The sequence below is a fragment of the Ambystoma mexicanum genome, chromosome 9 (genome assembly GCF_040938575.1).
Source record: "Ambystoma mexicanum isolate Mex_15411 chromosome 9, UKY_AmexF1_1, whole genome shotgun sequence".
In the NCBI taxonomy this organism is placed as follows: Eukaryota; Metazoa; Chordata; class Amphibia; order Caudata; family Ambystomatidae; genus Ambystoma; species Ambystoma mexicanum.
Window position 1 is genome coordinate 1,130,753,229 of NC_090931.1, and position 21,885 is coordinate 1,130,775,113.

A 21,885-nucleotide genomic window follows, 5' to 3' on the forward strand; every position below is an offset into this window, starting at 1 on the left:
AACACTTGCATGCCTCTTATACATATACAAACTCACATCAAAGTCAAACCTCACTTTAATGTGAGTTTTTAAATGTGTTGGAGGCTTTTAGGACTTGTGTATTTTATGAATTTACAAAACACTCATGAATTACTTATATGCCATATACTCACATTCCAGACTGTTACACACCAAACACTCATATGCTTTATGTTACATGCTTTTATGACACATGCTTTTACTACACACATAACATGCATGCTTAAGACACACAAATGTATGACATGGTCATACGACACACACACTTATGATACATGATCTTACAGCACACACGCTTAAGATATATACGCTTAAGCCACATGCATCTATGACACATGCTCGTGTGACACGCTCTTATGATACACATCTATAGCAAAACCACTTAAGACACACACTTATGACAAATGCTTTTGCGACACACACTTTTGACATAAACTCTTACGATGTGCACTTTCATGTGCACAGACACTTATAAAGCACACACTTATGACAAACAATTATGACACACACTCATATGACACATGCCCCTATGACACATGTGTCAGGCTGAGAGGTCCTGTGTCCGCGGAAGCTGCTGAACCCCCGACAATCCCCGTGAAATGTAATTCCCAGAACTAGATATTAATGCAGCTCTGCAAACTACAAGTGGATAACAAAACAACACCAGGCTGACTGCGTCAAGGCTAACCAAAGCTGAACCTGCAGAGGATATAAGAAAAGCAGATACAAATCATTTTATTACTTACTTAACCTTTTGAGTGGGAAAGACTTTAAATCCTTAACTAATAATTAAGAATCATACCTGGTTCTTCTCTTGAAATTTCTTAGAGAAGCTTGTAAAGAAGCTGAAAATCTCTCTTAGTTGAGACTCTTGAAATTCACAGCAACTTCTTAATTTGGGCAAACCTGGAAAGTTTTGCTCTTTGCCTTTTTTCCAAAATTCACTAATTGTCCAGTTAAATAGTCTTTAATTTTTTCTTTCAAACTTTTCTTTAGTTTTCAAACTTTTTACAATTCTATAAAGTTTGTGAATTCTTGAAGAAACACGTGCAGATAATCTCAATACTGAAGATTCGCACGTTGAAAACTTCCTGCGTTGAAGAACACGCGCACTGTAAGAAAAGTCCACGCGCAGAAAACACACGCGCTTGTAAACACACACGAAGCAGAATTCACGCGCAAACGGAATCACGCGCAGATAACACACACGCTTATAAACTCCCGCGCTGATGAATTCCCGCTTATTCACACACGCCTTATAACCCACGCGCAAGAGAGTTCACACGCGGTCGAGTACACGCGTTAAAAAGCACACGCGCTGGTAACCACATGCGCAATTGAGTTCTCGCGCCGAAGCACACGCGCTTGAAAACACATGCGCAATAGAGTTCTCACGCGGCAAACAGATACTCGCGCTTGGAAGCACATGCGCTAGGAAACACACGCGCTATAGAGTTCTCACGCGGCGAACAGATTCTCGCGCTAAGAAGCACACGTGCTGGAAAACACATGCGCTATAGAGTTCTCACGCGGCAAGCAGATTCTCGCGCTAGGAAGCACACGCGCTGGAAAACACACGCTCTATAGAGTTCTCACGCGGCGAACAGATTCTCGCGCTAGGAAGCACACGCGCTGGAAAACACACGCGCTATAGAGTTCTCACGCGGCGAACAGATTCTTGCGCTAGGAAGCACACGGGCTGGAAAACACACGCGCTATAGAATTCTCACGCGGCAAACAGATTCTCGCGCTAGGAAGCACACGCGCTGGAAAACACACACGCAGTTGAATTCTCTCGCACGCGCAAAGGTTCAACGGTTAGTTTCAGATTACACGTAGTACGCGTTTTACAAATAGCGTTCACACGTTAAGCTCGCGCAAATCTTCAAGCGCACTCAAAAAGTTCAAAAAATATAAATTCAAAGGTAACATTTTACGAGTTCTCACTTAAATGTCTTTAAGATAAACAGAGCGGCAGTTAAAACAAAGTCACTTATCTCCAGAACGATTTCTTAAAGATCTTCAGAGTTTCCTGTCTTCAAAACGCATTCCTGACAGCTGATAACTTTTCCTGAAACCCCCAAGAAAGTAGCCGCTCAACTGCTAACGCCTGAAGGAAAAAATCCACCAGGCCCAAGTCTAAAGCAGGAGCAGCCACTACACACGTCCTCTCAGCTGGGGTTTAGATGATGAAAGGCAAAGAGTGACAGTTTAGATTGTTCATTGTTGTTCAGCAGTGTTTTCTAACCAATCAGAGCTGTCACTGTGAAACTCCATTTTGCCTTGGGTCAGAACCAGGACTCTGAATCAGGAAGTTAAGGCCAAACCAACTACAATAGAAAACTTCCCACCCACACAAGGCTAATCTAAAAAGGATAATAAAAGAGAAATAATGGGAAAGAAACTTGAATAAGGGAAAATAACCTGAATAGGGGAAGGAAACCTGACAACATGCCCTTATGACACATGCCCTTGTGACACACGCTCTTACAACACACACATTTATGACACACATTTGTTGCTACAACACGTGCTCTTAAACTTAAAGCACACGTTATTACAACACATGCTTAGAATACAGATCTTCTATACAAACTGTACTCTTATGTACAGGAGATGTACATATATTTCACATACACTAATATATGTATGAAAACGTGCATCAAAGTCAGGACATATAGTAGATGTAAGCAGTTAAAATGTATGAACTCTAAAACATATATTGGGCCTCATTACGACCCAGGCGTTAAGGGTTAACACCGTCGTTAACCCTTAACGCCTATTCTGATTTTAACGGCTGCTCTTAGCAGCCGTTAAAATCCATGGCGCTAAACCGCCTTGGTGCTAATTATGCCACCGTAATTTACGGTGGCGTAATTAGCACCTTCCCCACTCCCATTATGCCCTATGGGGCAAAAATGGGAATGGGGAAGGGAAAATTCGAAATGGGGATTTACCGCCCCACTCACCTTGGGAATGGGGCGGTAAATCCGCCATCCACCATGGTGTAAACATAGTTTACACCATGGTGGTAAAGTTGGCGCAATTAGCGCCTGGGTCGTAATGACCCCCATAGACCTTTATTGTGAGTTTTCATATGTACAGGAGGCATATAGAACATGTGCATTTCATAAGACTTTGTACCAAACACTCATGTGCTAAACACAGATGGCAGACACCTACACACCAAATACTCACATGCCTTTCAAGATAAATCTCATGATGCATTCTCTTGCGATACAAGCACTTATGACACACACACACAACACACACGTATGTCACCTACGTATAGTAGAACCAGAAAACATGTGCTAAATAAATGAACATCTTGTACACAAACTAGACATGCATGTGTATGAAATGTATGGTATATACATGGTCCCTGTTACATATATAAAAACTCACAACAAAGTCAGGATACATTTTTACGCACATTTTCCAATGTACATAAAACATGTACAAGATGTAAATTGCATACATGTACAAAATGTAAACCCTATTGCTCATATCCCACACACTTATAAGCTGATACACTCCGCTATCATCCCCAGAAAACGAAACAACACTGAAATTAGATATATGAAAAAAACTTTTGAAGAACAGGAGTTAAGGTTAATATCACAAAAAAGTCTACAAATAATAACATAGTTCAGGTACAAACACTCACTGTGTACTCACTGCATACCACTGCAATTTCAACCGTAAAGCTGGAAGTGTAAACATTCACTCCATACCAAAACCAATCCAACCTTAACACTCACTTAAAGTATTAGGCAGGTTACATCAACAGCATTGCTGAAGTGGGTGTTAAGGTTGGATTTGTAGTTACATGGAGTAATTGTTTACATTTTGAGTTTTATGGTTGAATTTGTAGTGTTATACAGGTAGTGTTTGTACCTTGACTATTTTATTCCCAACCAGTTATGACATTCCATTTAAAATATACACCCAACTCCTGTCCCCGCTTCTCTCAGGTGTCTACACTCTGAAGCTAAAAATGTGTATCTGTGCTTGATGCCAACAAAGGAGCAATCATCCATTCCACCTTTGTTCTCTTTCACATCATTAGTCTTTTTGACGCCATCTTAAAACTCATCTCTTCTCCTGTGATTTCAAGGTTTTCCCTCTTTCAAGGTCAGCTGGACACAATGCCAAGAAATCTCTCAGTGAACATGCCCTATATGAGCTTCTAAAACATGACATAACAATGCAACTGCACATTCTTGCACGTGCTCCATTGAAATTGCTGCCCACCACAAGCAAAGTTCGACTGACTGTTGACTACTCAAAGCTGAGCTTAAACTTGACCTAGTGGCCAAAGGGAGAGTGTCCCTTCCCCTACCCAATCATTCCTACCTCACCCCGCCACTCCCTCTATGGCTGTGTAATAATGTAATTTTAGATATTTGAAATGCACACTTCTTTAGCACACTAGGTACAAATTACCTTTGTAAGTCATGTGTTTTTTTGCTTTGTCCCTTTGTCTACATCCACTTTGTTGACATTGTAAATATTATTTGATGGAACATGATGCCCTCTAGTAAATGATGCATGGTCAAGATGACATTTTACACTGAAATATTGAGTAATTAAGGTTAGACATATGAAACAAAGCAGAAAAGACATTGGGCCTCATTACAAGTTTGGGGGTAGCCTTGCCGATAAAACCAGCAGGCTGCCGCCAAATTTACAAATTATTCTGGCACCCTCAAATGGGCAATTACTGGGTCATTGCGGCCCTGCCGGACCCGGTAATTGCCCATTTGCGGGCGCCGGAATCAAATGCTCCCCATTCCCATTTGAGCCCCATAGGGCTCAATGGGAATGGGGAGGTTGGATGCACCGGCACCATTCAGAATGGTGCCGGTGCATCTAACATGCTCTGCTCGCGGGTGCCGGTATTGGCCTGGTGGGCGGGAAGGTACCCGCGAGCAGAGCTTGTAGTTTTCCGGTCTGGTAACTACAGTACCGGCAAGCTTACCGGTACCATAGTCACCGGACCGGCAAACTTATAATGAGCCCATTCAATAGTAATTATTCTCTAAAGAAAACATGCCATTTTTGAAGGCTTCATTAAAAGAAAAAGGTGACTCCAAAGTGTTCCACCTAATTTTGGCATGTGACAGAACTATCCAACTTGAATTTTAGTGCTACATTAAGAAAATAACAGAATGCAAAGCTAGTTAAACAGTTAGAGTTATTATTCCAGATGGCACTATATCTGTTGCGAGAACAAACTATGTTTTGATTGCTATTACAACTAGAAAATACTTTATTTGTACATGCCTCCTTCATTAAATGTTAGAGAAATTCATACAAACCCTAAGTAAATTGTAAAATTTATTTTTGACTCAAAATGTCTGTTTTTGTGCCAGTGTCAGATTTCTTGAAAGAACTACAGTGTTTAGGCCCCATTACCATTTCACTTTGATCAATGCATTGAAGATTAATGTCTCATCTGTGATTACTGAAGACAATTTACCTTTTTTCCAAACTGAAAAAAATATATCTAAATGCTCAGAGAGGTAAAAAAAACCATGGTCTTATTTTTTAAGCTAATGTGAAAGTCAACAATTTCAGTATCTAGTGAACCATTAAGGACAATTCTAGAAGAGGATACCTGGGGCAGATCATCACCCGTTTAACTTGGAGAGGATTATACTTCACCTCTTCTTTTTAACTCATATATGAAGCCGCTGTCACATATTTTCAGGAAATTCAACTTTAACTTTGAATCATATGCTGATGATACTCTGAAACGCGCTCCGTTATGCATCTGTAATGTTGTACAACTCTATAAAGCACTGCATTATGTATCTGTATTGGTGTATACCTCTGTAAAGCACTCTGTTGCTTCTCCAAGCTAGGTCTGTGTTCAATAAAGAACATAATAATAATAATAATAATAATAATAATAATAATAATAATAATAATAATAATAATAATAATAATAATCAGCTCTTTGTGAAAGTTGACAACAACAAGGATTAATTTCAGAGAATAGACCAACGCCTGAACTAAGTCAACCTTTGGATGTTCCACAATTGGTTGCAATTGCAAACCAACAAAACCAAAGTGGCCTTGTTTGGCCCCAACCATTTGTTTAAAGATATCTCTAAACTCACCCCACCTCCTTGCTTCATGTGCACGAGTCTCGCTTATGCTCCCAAATTCAGGACCTTGGGCTGTATATGGCAATCAAACCTTGGTAGTGAAAACCTGGTTGCTGCCAAAGTGTAGTCAGTCTTCCATTCTTTCCGTCTTTTGCATCTCGCCACCACAAAAAGAACATACCACAGTAGTGGGCACACTTGTCAATTCCCCCCTGGACTATGGAAATAGTCTACTTGCAGGATGATCAGAGACAAATCTTTCTAGACTTCAGAGAGCACAGAATGCTGCAGTTCGGCTAATTTTTAAAGTTCCTAAAAGAACACCTAGTTCAGCCCTACACAGGTCTTTACATTGGCTTGTGGTACAGGACAGAATCAATTTTAAGATTCTATGTTTGGTTTTCATATGTGTGCACAACCTTGCACCCTCCTACCTTGCTGATACGTTGAATTTGTAATGGGAAATTGATCTCTTCGATCCTGCAATAAGCAGCTGCTGGTCGTCCTCCTGTTCTGTTGTTCTTCCAGGGGTGACTGATGATTTTCAGTACATACACAGTCCCAAACTATGGTATTCTTACCCCTTGTACCTATGCAACATCACATAACTGGCCTGTTGTTAGAAATCCCTCAAACCATTTGTTTAAATATCTACCCAGTTATATACATGTTTAGAGCATTGCCCAAGAACATACTTCAGAGACATTACGTTTGAAGTATCATCTGTGCCCAGATGCAGTTAAATCTGCCAGGTTTGTTAGAACTATACAAATACCAAAATCTCAAATCTCTCAAAATCTCACAAAGAATTTGGGCCTGTTCCATTAAACTGCATATTAGAGTAACAGATGTTTAACAGAATATCTCTCTCAAAGCAGATGGTTTCTGTTGATGCAAGGGAAAACAAAACCACAGACAAAAGAAATTAACTTTAAAAATGTGTCATACTAAACATGCATTTGAAGGTCCCTGTAGTAATATATTATCAATTGTAATTTATGTAACTGAAAACTGGTTACATAACTAGATTTAGCAGACAAAAAACATGGATTATATGTATGGAACATTGAATATCAACATATAAATTGTATGCATACATTGTATATTTCAATAATGCCATCATGGGGGAAAAATAAATGATATCTCGGGATTTTAAATATTCTCATGAATCAGAGTATATCACTCCAATCAATTGCCCATATCCATGTAGATAATTTGACCAATTGAAGGAAGGAGGGTGCCCTGTTGGGTGTGAGCAAATGAAAGGAACCTTTCACAGCCTCTGTTCCATCCTAAATGTTGTGCCAAATGATGTTGTGTGAGTGGCGTTTGATGGGTGTTTAAAGTTAAACACATAAGAAGAATGGACAAGCTTTGGGAAGACAGAGAAGGAAGATTGTCAGTCCAATATAAGAGAAGCAGATTAGAAAACAACTGGATGTAACTGATGGGGAAATCATTTAAATGGGCCGAGCCCCACATTGGATATAATGCAGAGGCCTCTCTCAATGCAAGACCAGCAAGATTACCCATTAGGGATTTTGGGAGCGGGTGCACAGACAAAAAGGAATGGTTTACCTGGTGGAGCTGCTTAAATCAGTGTCCCTAAACATCCTGGGCCTCTAAAAGACAAGCATACAATGAGTTTCACGATCCCAGAGTCTTAAGACACATTTCCAAAGAATAAATTACAACCTAGATGGCATGCCAAAGTATTTTAGGAGCCCTGTTTAAAATCCATATTGCTGAAAGGGGGAATATAGAGCAAGCCATATGTTCTCTGTGATCAATAATTAAAATTGCTAGCATCATCATGATGGGGCTTTATTCCTGCAATTCTGGTTCTCTTGAGGCCTCAGACTTCTCAGATTGAAATGACGGGTTTCTGCCATATGTCAATGAATTTATTGAAATCTAGTACTTAACAAAAACATGGAACTAGGATATTGTGAGAGTGGAAATTATGAGTGAGCTAGACCTGGCTTTTCCAGCATTCCAAAAGAAAAGGGAACTCTGAGAAACCCACACCTTTACAATTATTTGTGACCAATCAAACATCACAAAAGGTATCAAATAGTATCAATGTCCAAGCTAGGAACCAATTATTTGTCACATAGTGTCCAACAGTCTAGGTTTATATCAACCCATGATTTTGTATATTATATTAGAGCAACACATTTATCTGATGTCAATACTTTTAATAGTTTCAGAAAACACTAGGCAAATTGTTTTATTTCAAACATTACTTTGAAAACTGCTTAACCTTTGACTTCATGGGAGGTGGGTTCCGTTAGACAGAATTCTATAGTGTAAATTGTTTGTTTCATAAACGTTAAATCAAACAATACCAATCTGTGTGTCTGTAATGTGAAGTGTTTGGGTCCATTGTATGGAATGGTTTTTCACAGCCCTACAGATACAGGTTTTATTGCCCACTTTTACTCCCAAGAATTAGGCAAATACTCCCCAAAAATAAAAATAGGGAGTACAAATACTCTTGCAAAATAATAGGCGACAGACACATTGGACCCTGTGCTCCTGCTTTCACCAGCACAGCTCCAGGGATATGTTTGAAGCAATAGTGCAAATAGTACTACAAGAAAAAAGTATTTTTATTACTGCCTGATTGGAAGAAGTAAACCTGTATCTTTTAATGAGCATCAATAACTAGATGCAAAGGAATATTTATTACAAAAACATTTCCGTTTTCCAGTTAAAACATCCCTTTTCGCTTATAAAATACTTCCATTGAGAATTGGACTTACATTTTGACTCCCTAAAAAATAATTTTACTCCCAACTTTAAAATATAGGGAGTAGAATACTCCCAGGTATAGGCCTTCCCTTTTTCTCCTGTGCTCCACTTAAACAATGGGATGGACTGGCCGGGGCAGTCAAGGTGGAGCCAAGCTGAACACGAGAAAGTTAAAACCTGTGTCAGCAAATAAAGCAAACTGGAATGCTACCATGCAAAAAAGCCCCCCCCCTATTTTTAGAGTTCACTAAAGTGAAATCGAACGGTGTATCTTTCCAGGAAGATTCCATTGTTGCAGCACTCTTAACAAACCTAGGACACAAGGCACTTCCATCGACAATAGCCGAGTTGCCCCATAGAAAACCTATCAGCCGTTTGGCTCCCATAATTCACACCACAGAACACACAACTCCCCTCCTGGACAGAATCTAATTACTAATTTCCTCAAAAAATCAGTTTCTAGCATGTAAATCAAATCCCTGGATAGAATGAGGAATCCAGAAGAGGTAGATCATTCACATGTGAATGATCTTAGCATGGGAAATCTGGCAGAATCAATGGTTTTTTAACTTCCTTTTATTCATTTAGCCCCAGCGCCTTTCCCTGCCATGGCAAGCAAGCCTATCTGTACAACACTTCAATGACAGCTTGGGTTCGTATTCTCCAACTCCTTTGGCAAAATTATTAGAAGAAAAGAATGTCAATCAATCAGCAACTGAGGGCGCCTACTCCAGCACTCCTTTGGAAAGAGCCGGCCTTCATCCCACATTATTGGAGCTGGACAACAGAATTTGCTTGACTTCACCCAGGATTTCCGCGCTAAACATGGTACTCAGCTCTTTTGTTGTGTTATATGATAACATCCATGAAGAAGTGAGGGATCACACTAACTATCTTGACGCAATTGCCCGGATGTTGGATCTATTGGGCGAGATGTTGTGTCCCCTGCCATCACTGTAACGAGTCAGGTTTCCTGAAAAGCAGCAAGATGGCCCGACTCAATAATTCCCAATGACTCAGTCGAATTAGTCGAATCAAAGGGCCAAAAACCGGGTACCCTGGCCTTTGCCTTCTTCAGGCACGATGACAAAAGCTCAAACAAGTGAACAGAATAATGAAAAGGCTCAATTGTGTTTACAAAACCTAACCAGACAGAAAATCTTGTCTAAATCAACAAATGCCCTGACCTCAGTCACCTCCTTTTTTGAGATACGGCAAAGGACTTTGTTGCAATTTCCAGATGATGCCAAATCAAGAATAATAGGAACGGATGTTGAAGGGATCACTTTGCCGAACACCATACTAGCAATGCCCTCTAAAAAACACCTTCCAACGGTGCTGCCAAATGAGCTGCCCCAGAAAAAAGTGCAACCAGCGAGTAAATGAAAATATGGCCACAGTCCACATTGTCCCAGTGTCCTCCATGTAAACTGGTGTTCAGACCGAAGTGCAAGTTCATCCTTGTCTCAAAATTACAGACGACCACCTTCTTTTGCAATCGGCACAGTTCAACAAAGAAATGAAGATAAACTTACCATTCATTCTATAACATCTAATATCAATGATACCGTCCACACTGCGCTGAACAATCCCAGAGATTAATCTATGTCACCCATGAGATGGCAGATCATTATAATTTCTACTCACATGGCGTATCTGTGAGAAAACGTGAAACCAGGGAAGCTAGCCCACCTCCAATTTTACAGTGTTGCAACTCTCCATCGGCTGTCAAGATCAGCGTCGACATGTTGTTATTTTTTGGCAAATTATACTCGCCTCGATATGACTCGGGTCGTAAGCGCTTATCATCTGCTCTGTAGGCCCGAAGCCCTGCGATGTGGAAATCAGTAAATAGATGGACTTAAAGATTCAGGTGGCGAACCATCAATGCGATTCTAGCTCTTTGTCAACTGTGCCCAGCAGGTGCATATTTTCAAGCCACAGTGTACTACGGGGTGCCAGAGGCCCTGATCTTCTTGGGAATGGTCATAAGATTGATATTGTCACTGTTAATCCTCCTCATTCTTGACATGATAACCCTTCCTATCACCATGAAGAACTGAAGGTGTCGATCTCCAAAAAACTGCCCTTCTTCCGTTCTTCTCAGTCACCACCCCGACATGACAAAAAGGTCTTTAAGATGCTATGTATGCTATGTCAGTCCCTTCCTGAGCTCTATTTCTTTTTTGGACATCCAACAAATTCATTTTCCAAATTCACCGCAAACAAATAAATGTGTTATTAATTTCTTTTCCACTCTAGTAATGGACTTGGTCTTGTCTGGAAGAGTGAAACTTGAATGCTTGGGATTTAATATCGAAAAAAGTAATGACCAAAAAAGAGTCCATTATGATGCTGGCCATTCAGCATCCCAAATTCATTTTTCCAATGATGGATTACCGTTCAAGGAAGACAAAGACCTGAGAAGTGACCACAGGGAACGCACCAGCCGCAACTATACTGACCTAACCTCAGCTTTGTGGGCTAGACATAGCAGATGACAAGTTGACTAAGGCAGATCTAAATAAATCCCTAAATATTACATTCATCACCTGGAATACACGTGGGTCTGCTCACCTGAAAGGGACTACTGATGCCTGGTCCAAACTGAAAATGAATACAATAATGTTCTTTCAAGAGACATGGCTAACTGCCTGTCCCCAACTGGACGGTTGTGAGCTTGTATTTCAAGAGGCTATGACAGTTGAACTGGGAAGACTATTGGGAGGGTTATTGATAGCCATTCAAACAGGGCATGTGTTGAAGATTCCAGGTCTACTGTTCGGTATTCTAGCTGCTGAGGTACACTCTGTTGAGTTAATTGCACCTATACTCCTTGTTAACATCTATTGGCATAAAGGGATCGCAGTTTTAGATGACGTCCGAACAACCTTACAAAATTGTACAGCAAGATGGAAAACGTCAAATAGGAGGGGCTTTATTCTAGTGGCCGGTAACTTAAATGATGATTTCCTGACATTTGTTTGGATGATGAGATTGGTAGAGTGTCTGCTGATGATTGTCCAAAGAGTGCTAAAGCAACAGCAAGGCTAAATTGGTTAATAGGCCTGACCTGGCAACAGGCAAAAGACTACCTACATGGCATAGAGTGTCAAGCCACTCGATATTAGATTATATATTTCTTGACAGTTTATTAATTGATGCCTGTTCAGACTTCATTGTCTTGGAAAATATCTGGAGTGACCATAACATGGTAATGACCAAATATGACGTGATATATGTCAACGTTGATGTAAATGGTCCATGTAACCTGATATTAAATAACAGAGGGAATATAGTGAGATGGAATAACAAGGCTCCCACAAAACTAAACAAAGATCTATTGGTCATTTTGCAAAAATCCACATATGAAATAATACTGGCTTATTTTCATGTAGACAATTATTTTGAGATGCTATCCTCATGTTTATCCAAGATTCCAACAAATGTCCCTAAGAAAAACAGGCATAAGCAGGGAGCGCACCCACATTTTTATAATGATCATCTAGTTCTTAGGAAACAAGCATTTATGAGAGCATCTAGGCTAGTAAAGAATTCTCTATCTCCCCAGGTCGTCAAGACCCTAAAGATTTAATCTTTAAAACAAGAATATAGAACGTTTAAAAAAAAAAGTTTTGCTATTGCAGCATGAAGTCAAAATCATGTTGGGTATCCTAGCTAGGAAAAACGCTCACCATTTCTGGGAAATTGCTGTGTCGGAATCGTCCTTGGTGTCCCATTTTAAAAATGTGTATACCAGTGATAACTCCACGTTGAGGGACAAGTATGAGTGGGACTGTGGCCACGCAACAGGTCTGCCTATTACAAAACCAAGCGCAGAAGACATCCTTCTTTTAATTAAGAAGGCCAAACCATCAGGTTCTCCTGGCCCAAAAGGCCTCTCTATAAATCTCTTGAAGAACTACACCAATGTTTGGTCAACTATCTTGTCCATTCTATTTGGAAGCATTGTAGAAATGGAAGTGGTCCCAGAGCCAAGGAGCCTGTCGCATGTTGTACCAATCTAAAAAAGTGAGGAGAGTGTGCACCCTCAGAATTATAGACCGATCGTTCTTTTAGATGTAGAAAGCAAGATTTGTGCAGTTGTCCTGTTGGATCACCTAGAAACATCGGCGAAGATCACGGGTCGACTAGACTTTTTTCAAACAGGTTTTCGACGCAGTCATTCCACCAACATAAGTGGAGTTGTTTTACGTGAATTACAAGAAACAGCATGGTGCAGCTCGAACACAAGGCCTTATGTCACATCAATAGACCTATCTGTGACCTTCAACAAGGTGGATTGCAGAAGATTGTGGCTTAAATTAGCCAAATGGGAGGTCCAGCAAGGCCTCTTATGCTTGATTAATCGTCTATAGTCCAGTACTGGAATTTGTGTTTGTCTAAATCAAGCCCAAAAGAACTGGAAACTGTCACCAGTCTGATATACCTAGGCTTTTACATCTCCTCTTGCCCCAATTTTGCAAGGATGCAAACTTCTGTATCTTGGAAGGTGAAAAACCTTGTGAGCTGGGGACATACCACTTACCACGTGTCGTATCTCTAATCCTCAGGCCTCACCTGCCGATTATAACCCCATAATACCGCCATTGGGGTCTCCTGGGGGCACCTATGAGAGGTAGGCAACCTTAATGCAACATATGACAAATATGGATGATAATTTGAACCATAGCAAGACCTTAGCTAATTCACACCTTTTCTCTTACCCTGTCATACAGATATCATTGAATGAACTCCATGGAAGCTTAGAAACTATGAATAATAGATAAGATATTGCTCCTGAATAATGGAACAGGATTCCCAAAACACGTTGAGCTCTTGTTAGATGTGTGGAGAATCAAATGTATAGACACATATGTATTAGACAATATGAATTGAATATTGTAAAATATTGGTCTGAAATTTGAACAATGTGTTGCTGTTTTTGTTGCTGAATCTTTTTTTGTGAAATTTAATGAACACAGTTTGGGTTTTTGAAAACTCAATAATATAATTTCTAATGAAAACTAACGAAAGACTCTCTGATAATTATTTGAGTGCAAGTGTTACAAGTGGTTGTTCCACTTTCCAAAATTATCTACTGAAATTGTGGGCTTGTTCCCTGAGTAAATGTATGACTAATTACTGTTTGTCAAAACCTAGAGTGTGCAGGGGACGCAAGTGTTTCACAGACCGTGGGCAACGTTATTTTGTTTTCATGCATAATATATTGAACAGAGACAAATATTTTGATGCTTTGGAAACAATGAAAGAATACTTGTTCAAAAATAGTTAATGGTGCAAATTCTCAGGTTCACATACACTACTAATATTGAATGTTTAATATCTAGAGCAAATTATCTTTCTAGGTACTAAATAACTGCTGTCCTCAAAACATCTAACTGTATTTCAGTGTGATTAATCTTTACAGGCCTTTCAGAGTAAGCAGTTGGAGTCTGTTTTGCTCTCGGTTGTATTAACAGCTAGGGGATTGTGTTATAAAAAAGGCATTTGAAATACTGTTACCCCTCACTAATCTTACTAGCCTTCTGTTGATGCCTTCAAACTCATACTTTCACTACTTCGAATGTCTCCTTAGTTGACCATCATGATCTGAAAGGCTAAGATATGGATTTTGTTCCATATGACTGCATCCATGCAATCTACCTTGAATGTAGGAAGAAACTACTCTGAGCCCCCAATGTGGAAGCATGAGTTTGGAAGCAAAATGTGCAAAAATGAACGCACAGTTTTCAAGGAGTAGAAAAACTTGGGATTTCAAATACTTATTCAATAGTCTGGCTCATGTCTTCTGGACTACCTTGTATGAAGGTTAACAGTATTTTTATTTGTATGGTGACTTAAAATCTTGCACTTGAGACCATATGAGTTATTTCTTGTAGGTTTAGCAGTGTTCTTTTTTTGTGCATGGCATGCATTGCAGGGTGGGTGTTTTACATGTAATCTAGTGCAAGCAGCCTGGTGAGCGGTGGGGAATAAGGGAGGTGGGAGGGGTAGGGAAGTGATGTGGTTGCTGAGGTGTCCCTCTGTATATTGACAACAGGGAGATGGGGGAATAGGTGTGGGCTCTTGGGGTGTCCATCAGAGATGCACAGAAGAGATAGTGGGGTGGGTAGGGATTATGGCATGCAAATTAATCCATTGCACAACTCCCATTGTACGATAGAGCCACAAAATGGATTCATTTCGTAAAGGTAACATAGGAGCTTTAAATTACATCTCACATGTTCACATGTGAACTAGTCTACCAGTGAAGCCGTTGATGATATCATAACTGTTGAGATGTGTCATGTCATCAGTAATGTCATCAGTGTGCTCTAAATTTTACTTATGCCATTAATTATGTCATAAATGATGCAATCTCGTCATATTTTATTTATTTTATTTTTTTATTTTTTGTAACATTGTTTATTACAAACTTTTATTACAATTTTCTCATTTTTTATTCTTCACTTTGCTCTCGCTGACTTTCAATGTCAATTGTTCCATATAATTCGTAGATTGGAACGGTTACAAAAAAGAACACTTCTTGGTTTATCAAGTTCCATCATTAAGTCTTTAAGCAATCCCCTTACATGATCAACCTATTATTTTGTCGAGGTAATTTATGAATGCACATATTAAATGCACCGAACTGCCACTCAACATGTGGAACCACCAGTCGTCCATGTTATCGTTTACCGGTGCAAATTTTCCAAGATAGAGTGTCCTTTGATAAGTTATGCAATCTCATCATATTGTATGTACAGGCATGGATGATGTCATGATGTCATGAGTGTCCTCGTGGGCTGCGCAAGGAGGGAGATGGAGTAAAAGTAGTTTAGCTTCCCACACCTGCCAAATTTCATAGGTTTTTTTGCATAGAGCTCTTTCAACGTAAGTGCCCCCTAAATAACGTTTTGGACAGAATATGTATAGGGGCAGAGAGAGAGTGAGATAGTGATGGTAGAAGCTGTTAAACAAGTAATTTTTGAAAGGTGAATGTCATATTTTCAGAGAACGCCTAAAGGTGTTGGACTTACTTATAATAAGCAGCTTGAAATGTTTAAGTCATAGCCAGTAAACGTAACAGTTTAGAAACATGTTCAACATTCTCTAAGCACACTTGTTTTTACCCATTGCAGTGCTGTGACATGCCTTGTTAAAGATGAAACATGAAATTGTCCAATAACAGTAAATTAGTTGGAATCAAAACAAAAGAGTGCTCTGGGACTTATTTACTGTCTTCTCACTTTGCAACAATGATGTTACCAAATTAAATATGTTTGCAGCTTTGAACTTCTAACTGTAGGTTAACTGCATTAAACACAAACAAGCATGACCATGATGACGAGTATGCATTGACACACTTGCTTTGGTTAACATTTCTACCTGTGAAATGCATATCAACAACTTATACATATTTAAATAACTTAGTTTAATCAAATGAATAATTGCAAAAATCCAAGAACACACTATTCAAAATAATGTGGTTTTCATTAGCTACATTTTGACTTCTAAAGGATCTTGTTGGCGTAGCATCTGGAATGACTTACCTCTCGGGCAGTAGAAATCAGGAGCCCAACGATTGCATTCATAATTGTCTACTGCATTTTCACAGGTGAAACATTTAAACCCACCTGGGTACGGTGTAGCTAGAAATAGACGAGAGTACATCGTAATTGAAGAGCAGATCATAGAATCATTTTACAGTCAAAAAGCATGTAGATTGATTATATAAACATTCACACCAAAAAAAGTCAAATAAAGAGTTGTACAAAAATCTTTTCTTCTCTGCCTCTCCTGGTGCATGTGTATACATTTGTTTGTACCTATATAGCTGTTTTTGCAAAGACCTTACAGATCGTCCATAATTAATTGAGACAGGATCATCCAGTGTATCTATAAATAGCCAAGAAGAAAGTTTATTTCCATTATCTGTGTATTCATATGTGAAATAGTATTACGATTCTCTGGCATGCAAGGACTTAAAACCTACCTACCCAATGTCGTAAAACCCACAAGTCGGTAGACATTTCTATGTTCATAGATAGACTTTGTAGTCCCTGAGTAAGCAGGCAGCTGGTAAAGTTGATCTACCAATGGTCCACGATTTTTTGGGAATTCAGTTTGATGTACATGTAAGATGTTATTAGTGAATTCCAAATAGAATTTACACCATACATCATTAATACAAATTAGCTGCATTTTGCATGAAGTATAGATGCTCAATATATTTACGTATTTACTTATTTATTTAACATTTGGTTAAATGTTACAAAATCACGTTGTGGTCACTTTGCAGCATTGAGGTCCTCATCAAAGTTCAGTGTGCATGAGATTGTTTGTCCAGTCAATGGCCGTGCTGATCAATAGCATCTGTCTGGCGGCAAAGGTGATGGGAAGTCTGTTAAGAAGGTGTGTCCTGGTCTTTCAGTAAAGAAATGGAGACAAGCTGCCAAGTATAATTGAAACTACAAGGGAAGGAACATTTCCAAGATTTTAGCACGTTGATGAACTGCCTATAATATGGACCTACATGAATTTAGATTGTCAGAGTAATCTGTTATAGTCAATCTGGGGTTGCTCAAGGCAGCATAACGAGGGTTGGGGGATGTTTTGAAGGTATTCACCTTTTGTAGGTGTCAAATCAGACCACTGTACTCTTAATTAATGTCACAACAGGTGTCAGTGGATTGCTTTCCAAGTGTGAGTTGCCTGATTACTTTTACTAAGATTCATTCATATGCTGAATCTTTGATTCTGGGCCCTTTTGATTTTCCCATTTTTCTTCTTAAGACAGTCTGCATATATTACAATATTATTAGGTAGGAATGACTCACTGCTCTCTCGAGTTCTTCCCTGCAGCTGGTTGTCTGACATTTGAACCAGGGTTACTAATTGGGAACATTAATTAGCACTAGTTTTGGTGCTTATGTAAAATGGAATGGTGCAAACAGGTTTTGTCCCAAAGGATCAGCGAAACATGGTTGCAAAAGTATTTTGGAAATATAGTTTGCAATACTTTGCTTCTCCCTTTTTCTTGCCCGCTGATATATATTTGCATGTTCGGTACACAGTGGTCACATTATTAGGGATCTAATAATTTTTGTATGGAGCTATTTTGTATTACTTTTCCCAGCATGTCCACGACTAGAGCCTGCTTACTTCATGTGCCAGCTAACATGAGTAACTTAGCTGATCGTCTTGTTCCAGTTTGGCCCTGCACTTTCTCTGCACATTGTGATGATGGTTATCACCTAGATGCCAGGGATCATTCTCTTAGCATTTGCTTTTTTGATAATAATAATAATTAGGCATTTATATAGCACTACAAACCCTCAGGTATATGGGCGCTGCTTATTATTACCCATGTGTGTGGTGCTCGTTTATCGACCTCGGAAGGATGAAAGTCTGAGTTTGGCCCCACCGGGATTCGAACCTGCGTTAACAAGCTCTGCACGTCAAAGCAAGCGGCTTGATATGTGGTGTTTTCTAAACTTCATTCTCACACTCTTTTTTTACGTATTTTTTGATTTTTATTTTTTGAAGATCTCTCTTGGAACACATTTTTTTACTTAATGTTGTTTATTCAATTTTTTAAGCTAATTTTGCCCCCTCTTTGTGTCTTCGAGCACCTGCATCTAACCTTGGACCATATTAAGATATAAGTATTGCTCCTTCAAGAAAAATTAAACATGACTTTGGCAATCTACAATATTGCCTCTGGTGCCTTTTTTCCAGCTATAGGAGGACAATCATGTTGTTGACGTACATTTTAGAAATGAAACAGCCATTGATTTATAATATTGATAACTCGCTTGTGTTATGGGTCACAAGTAGGTGCTGAAGAGAAGTAGCTATAGCACTGAGCCCTAAACGGCTTTACAAGTATTCATTTTTACAGATAGAGGGGAGGGGGGACACATTGTAGCCCTGCTGGCTGTGGCCAAGCAAGACAGCACACCTCTTCCACTGTATCATTAAATGTACCGAGAGTTATTGTGGAGAATCCCATGAATGCTGTGTGGGGCAGTCCAGGCCGCTCAAGTAGAACAGCTGGAGAGCTAGCTGATCTGTGTGAAGAACTGAAAAGAGACTCTCTGCTGTTTTGTTTGTTTGTTTGTTTATTTTATTTATATAGCGCACCTGACCCGCAGGTAATTGGGCGCTAGAGGATGGTGATGGTTACATGGCATAGTATAGCATTCACAGAAAAAAATTACCATGGTACATATATACATAATAGACATTGTTCTATCTTCTGTTAAGTGGTACTTTGAAATCAATGTTCACAATGCCCATGACTTCTTGGTTTTTGGTGGGATCAATCCCCAGGAAGATCTACACATTGTCTCCTACTTTGACAGTCAAGAGAAGATGAGTTGCCACAAAATATTTTCAGCATTCATCTGCCCTTAACTAAGTGTTAAATATTGTTTTCATGTATAATGCAAGAATAGGTATGTGGCATTTGGGAAAGGCCACATTGCAGCTTTGATGGTTCGGTCTCCATAGTTTTGGACTGCAACTCACATCAGCCCTGGTCAGTAAGGTCAATGGTGAGGGATCTTGGGGGTAGAAGTCCATCCAAAACATCGGGCGAGAGGCAGGTTGAAGACTCCTTGCTTGAATCTTGAATTCGCCTACATGATGATATTGAGGACAGAGTAGATTGCGAGCTGGGAGGAAGGAATTAGAAGCAGTGGCAATTGGGATTTTTCTGGGTCGTCCTTGATGGCATTGTACATTTTGGAATTAAGAATGTCAGCAATGTGTGGAGAGCTTTATATTGTATTTTACAGAATGACCAAAAAAAATGATTTGCAACAGAGAACAATTTAACACGATTCCATTTAATCTGTTTCAATAGGCTTGTTGAATAATCAAGGCATCAAAGAACTAATATTACATGAACAGTCATAGCGATGGAAACAATTATTTTATTTTAATACAAAACATTTTTTCTTCAATGATATCAAAGAAAATATAAACCAAAATGAAAAATATACACAAGCTTTTTCCCAATCTAGCTAATAAACATAAAATTCAAACAATATATTCATCAACACAGCACAGTCACAAAGCAAACAAGCGCTGGCAATGTCAATAGTTTGGGTTTTTGCATAAGCATGGGGAAGGCACTTGCCAGGTACTGCCATAGTGGTATTAACTGGTCAATGATGGTAGCATGTGCAAAACGGTGCACGTACCTTGGCATCTAATAGCTGTGCCTGGCAAAAACTTAAAATGTAGGCACAAGCCAAAACTGCTGTCTTTGTCAATGCTCATTTTTAACAGGACGACAGTGAAGGACACACAGAGTGCTTACAAATCGAGTGGCTCATGGCAGGCCTGAAAGACATTTTTATCACACCAGTAGCGGGTTTACAACTCCAATTAAGTCATTAACTGGTTGCCTGCTTTGCCAATACTATCAGAATTCTACAATGTGCCTTTTTCATAGGCCTATAGTGTCTCACAACAGGTAGAGCAGAACGTTCGTCCAGGCACACAGGCCCCGTGTGTGTTTGGATGCTCTTGTTCTGTATGTGTGGGCCGCCTTACCAGAGTACTCTTCTCTTTGTGTACCCAGCCTCGCGGGTGGGCTGGATTATATTCCTTTCGCATCTCGGGGGCGCAGGTGTTTTATGGAAACATGAAGACAATTCTACACATTCAAGTAAACACGTGAACCCGCAAGGATTAGGGTAAGGGCAGCACATGCCACGCAGAAAGGAGGCAGATTCAAATTCCTAGCGTGTATATAGAATCCAGCTAGCCTGCACTGGGCTAGCCCCGCACCCTAGCCCCCCCCCCATATTACAAGAAGGAAATATGACTGCCATAGAATGCAAATGGCCGCTCTCTTCTGGCCCCAGCAATACCCTGTTTGATAAAGGCAGCCCCTGTGCCGCTTCCAAAGCCCCTCTTTGGGGGAAGAAGACATTCACACTTCCTTCTTTTTATGCAATCTCTACAGGCATGTGCAAGAAGGCATGTGTGGACAAAGAGTGTTGCATTCAAGGCATATCGATACAGCCTATCAGACATTCTAGGTGTGTGCCTATGCTTTTCTTGGTGTGTTTGTCAGTGTATTTGTGCGTGTGTGTGTCTGTGAGCCAGTGAATATAATTGTGCATGTTCTAGGCTTGTGTGTATGGATGCTGATCTGTGCGTTTGTGAGCATATGTGCATTTACGTTGGTGTGTGTTCGTGTAAAACGGTGTGTGCTTTTGTGTGTTTCTGCATCTGCGAGTGCAATATATGCGTCTTCACGGGTGTGCATGTGCGTGTATCTGTGTATCTGGCAGTGTATCCGTGCGAGTGCATATATAGGTGCCTGTGTGTGAGAGAGGGAGGGAGAGAGTTGGGTATGTGCTTATTCATGCGGTAGAGTCCCCCCCCCACACAAAGTGAAAGCCCCCGGCCTAACCATGATTTCCTGTATATGGATTGCAAAGAATCCAACCGAGGTCTGATCCCTGTTTCACCATCATCTTCATTTTCTCATTTGCTGTAACCTCTGATGGTTCCAGCACTCAATCATTAAATGACATGCATGCAGGGTGTGTCGTTCACAGGTGACTGGTTCCTGCACACGCAGAGCGGGAATGCATCTCCCTTCAATCCCCGCTAACATCAGTCATCGGAAAAGCCTCCTGAACGCAGCCCTCGAACGATGAGCGCATATTTCCCTGGCCTCAATCACCGCAGCAAAGCGTAGATGAATCAAGAGAGAACACATGTGTGCTAGCTGCCATGCCTCCACCCTGGCTCCCAAAGAGAGCGGAGGCACTGTGCCACTCCTATGCAGAGCATTTCACAATAGAATGTAATCTACAACTTTCCCGCCGCAAGCACAAGAGCACACCAATTGCAGCACTCCCAGAGCCCTGGCCCACCCACCTGCATTCTGATGAACACAATGCAAGTTGTGCCAGTGGACGCGGCATGACCCTCCACTGGTGCCGTAAGAAGCCCCAGTCAAAGCTCTGGG

The 21,885-nt window shown here is 40.2% G+C and overlaps 1 protein-coding gene across 1 annotated transcript in view; it reads right to left on the reverse strand.

Annotated features, from left to right (window-relative positions):
• The window catches only part of LYPD6 (LY6/PLAUR domain containing 6), a 290,041-nt gene that overhangs the window by 33,211 nt on the left and 234,945 nt on the right, over positions 1 to 21,885 (reverse strand). The window contains exon 4 of the mRNA XM_069616496.1: positions 16,442 to 16,540. Coding sequence (XP_069472597.1) covers positions 16,442 to 16,540 — 99 coding nt within the window. The remainder of the gene's footprint in view (positions 1 to 16,441; positions 16,541 to 21,885) is intronic.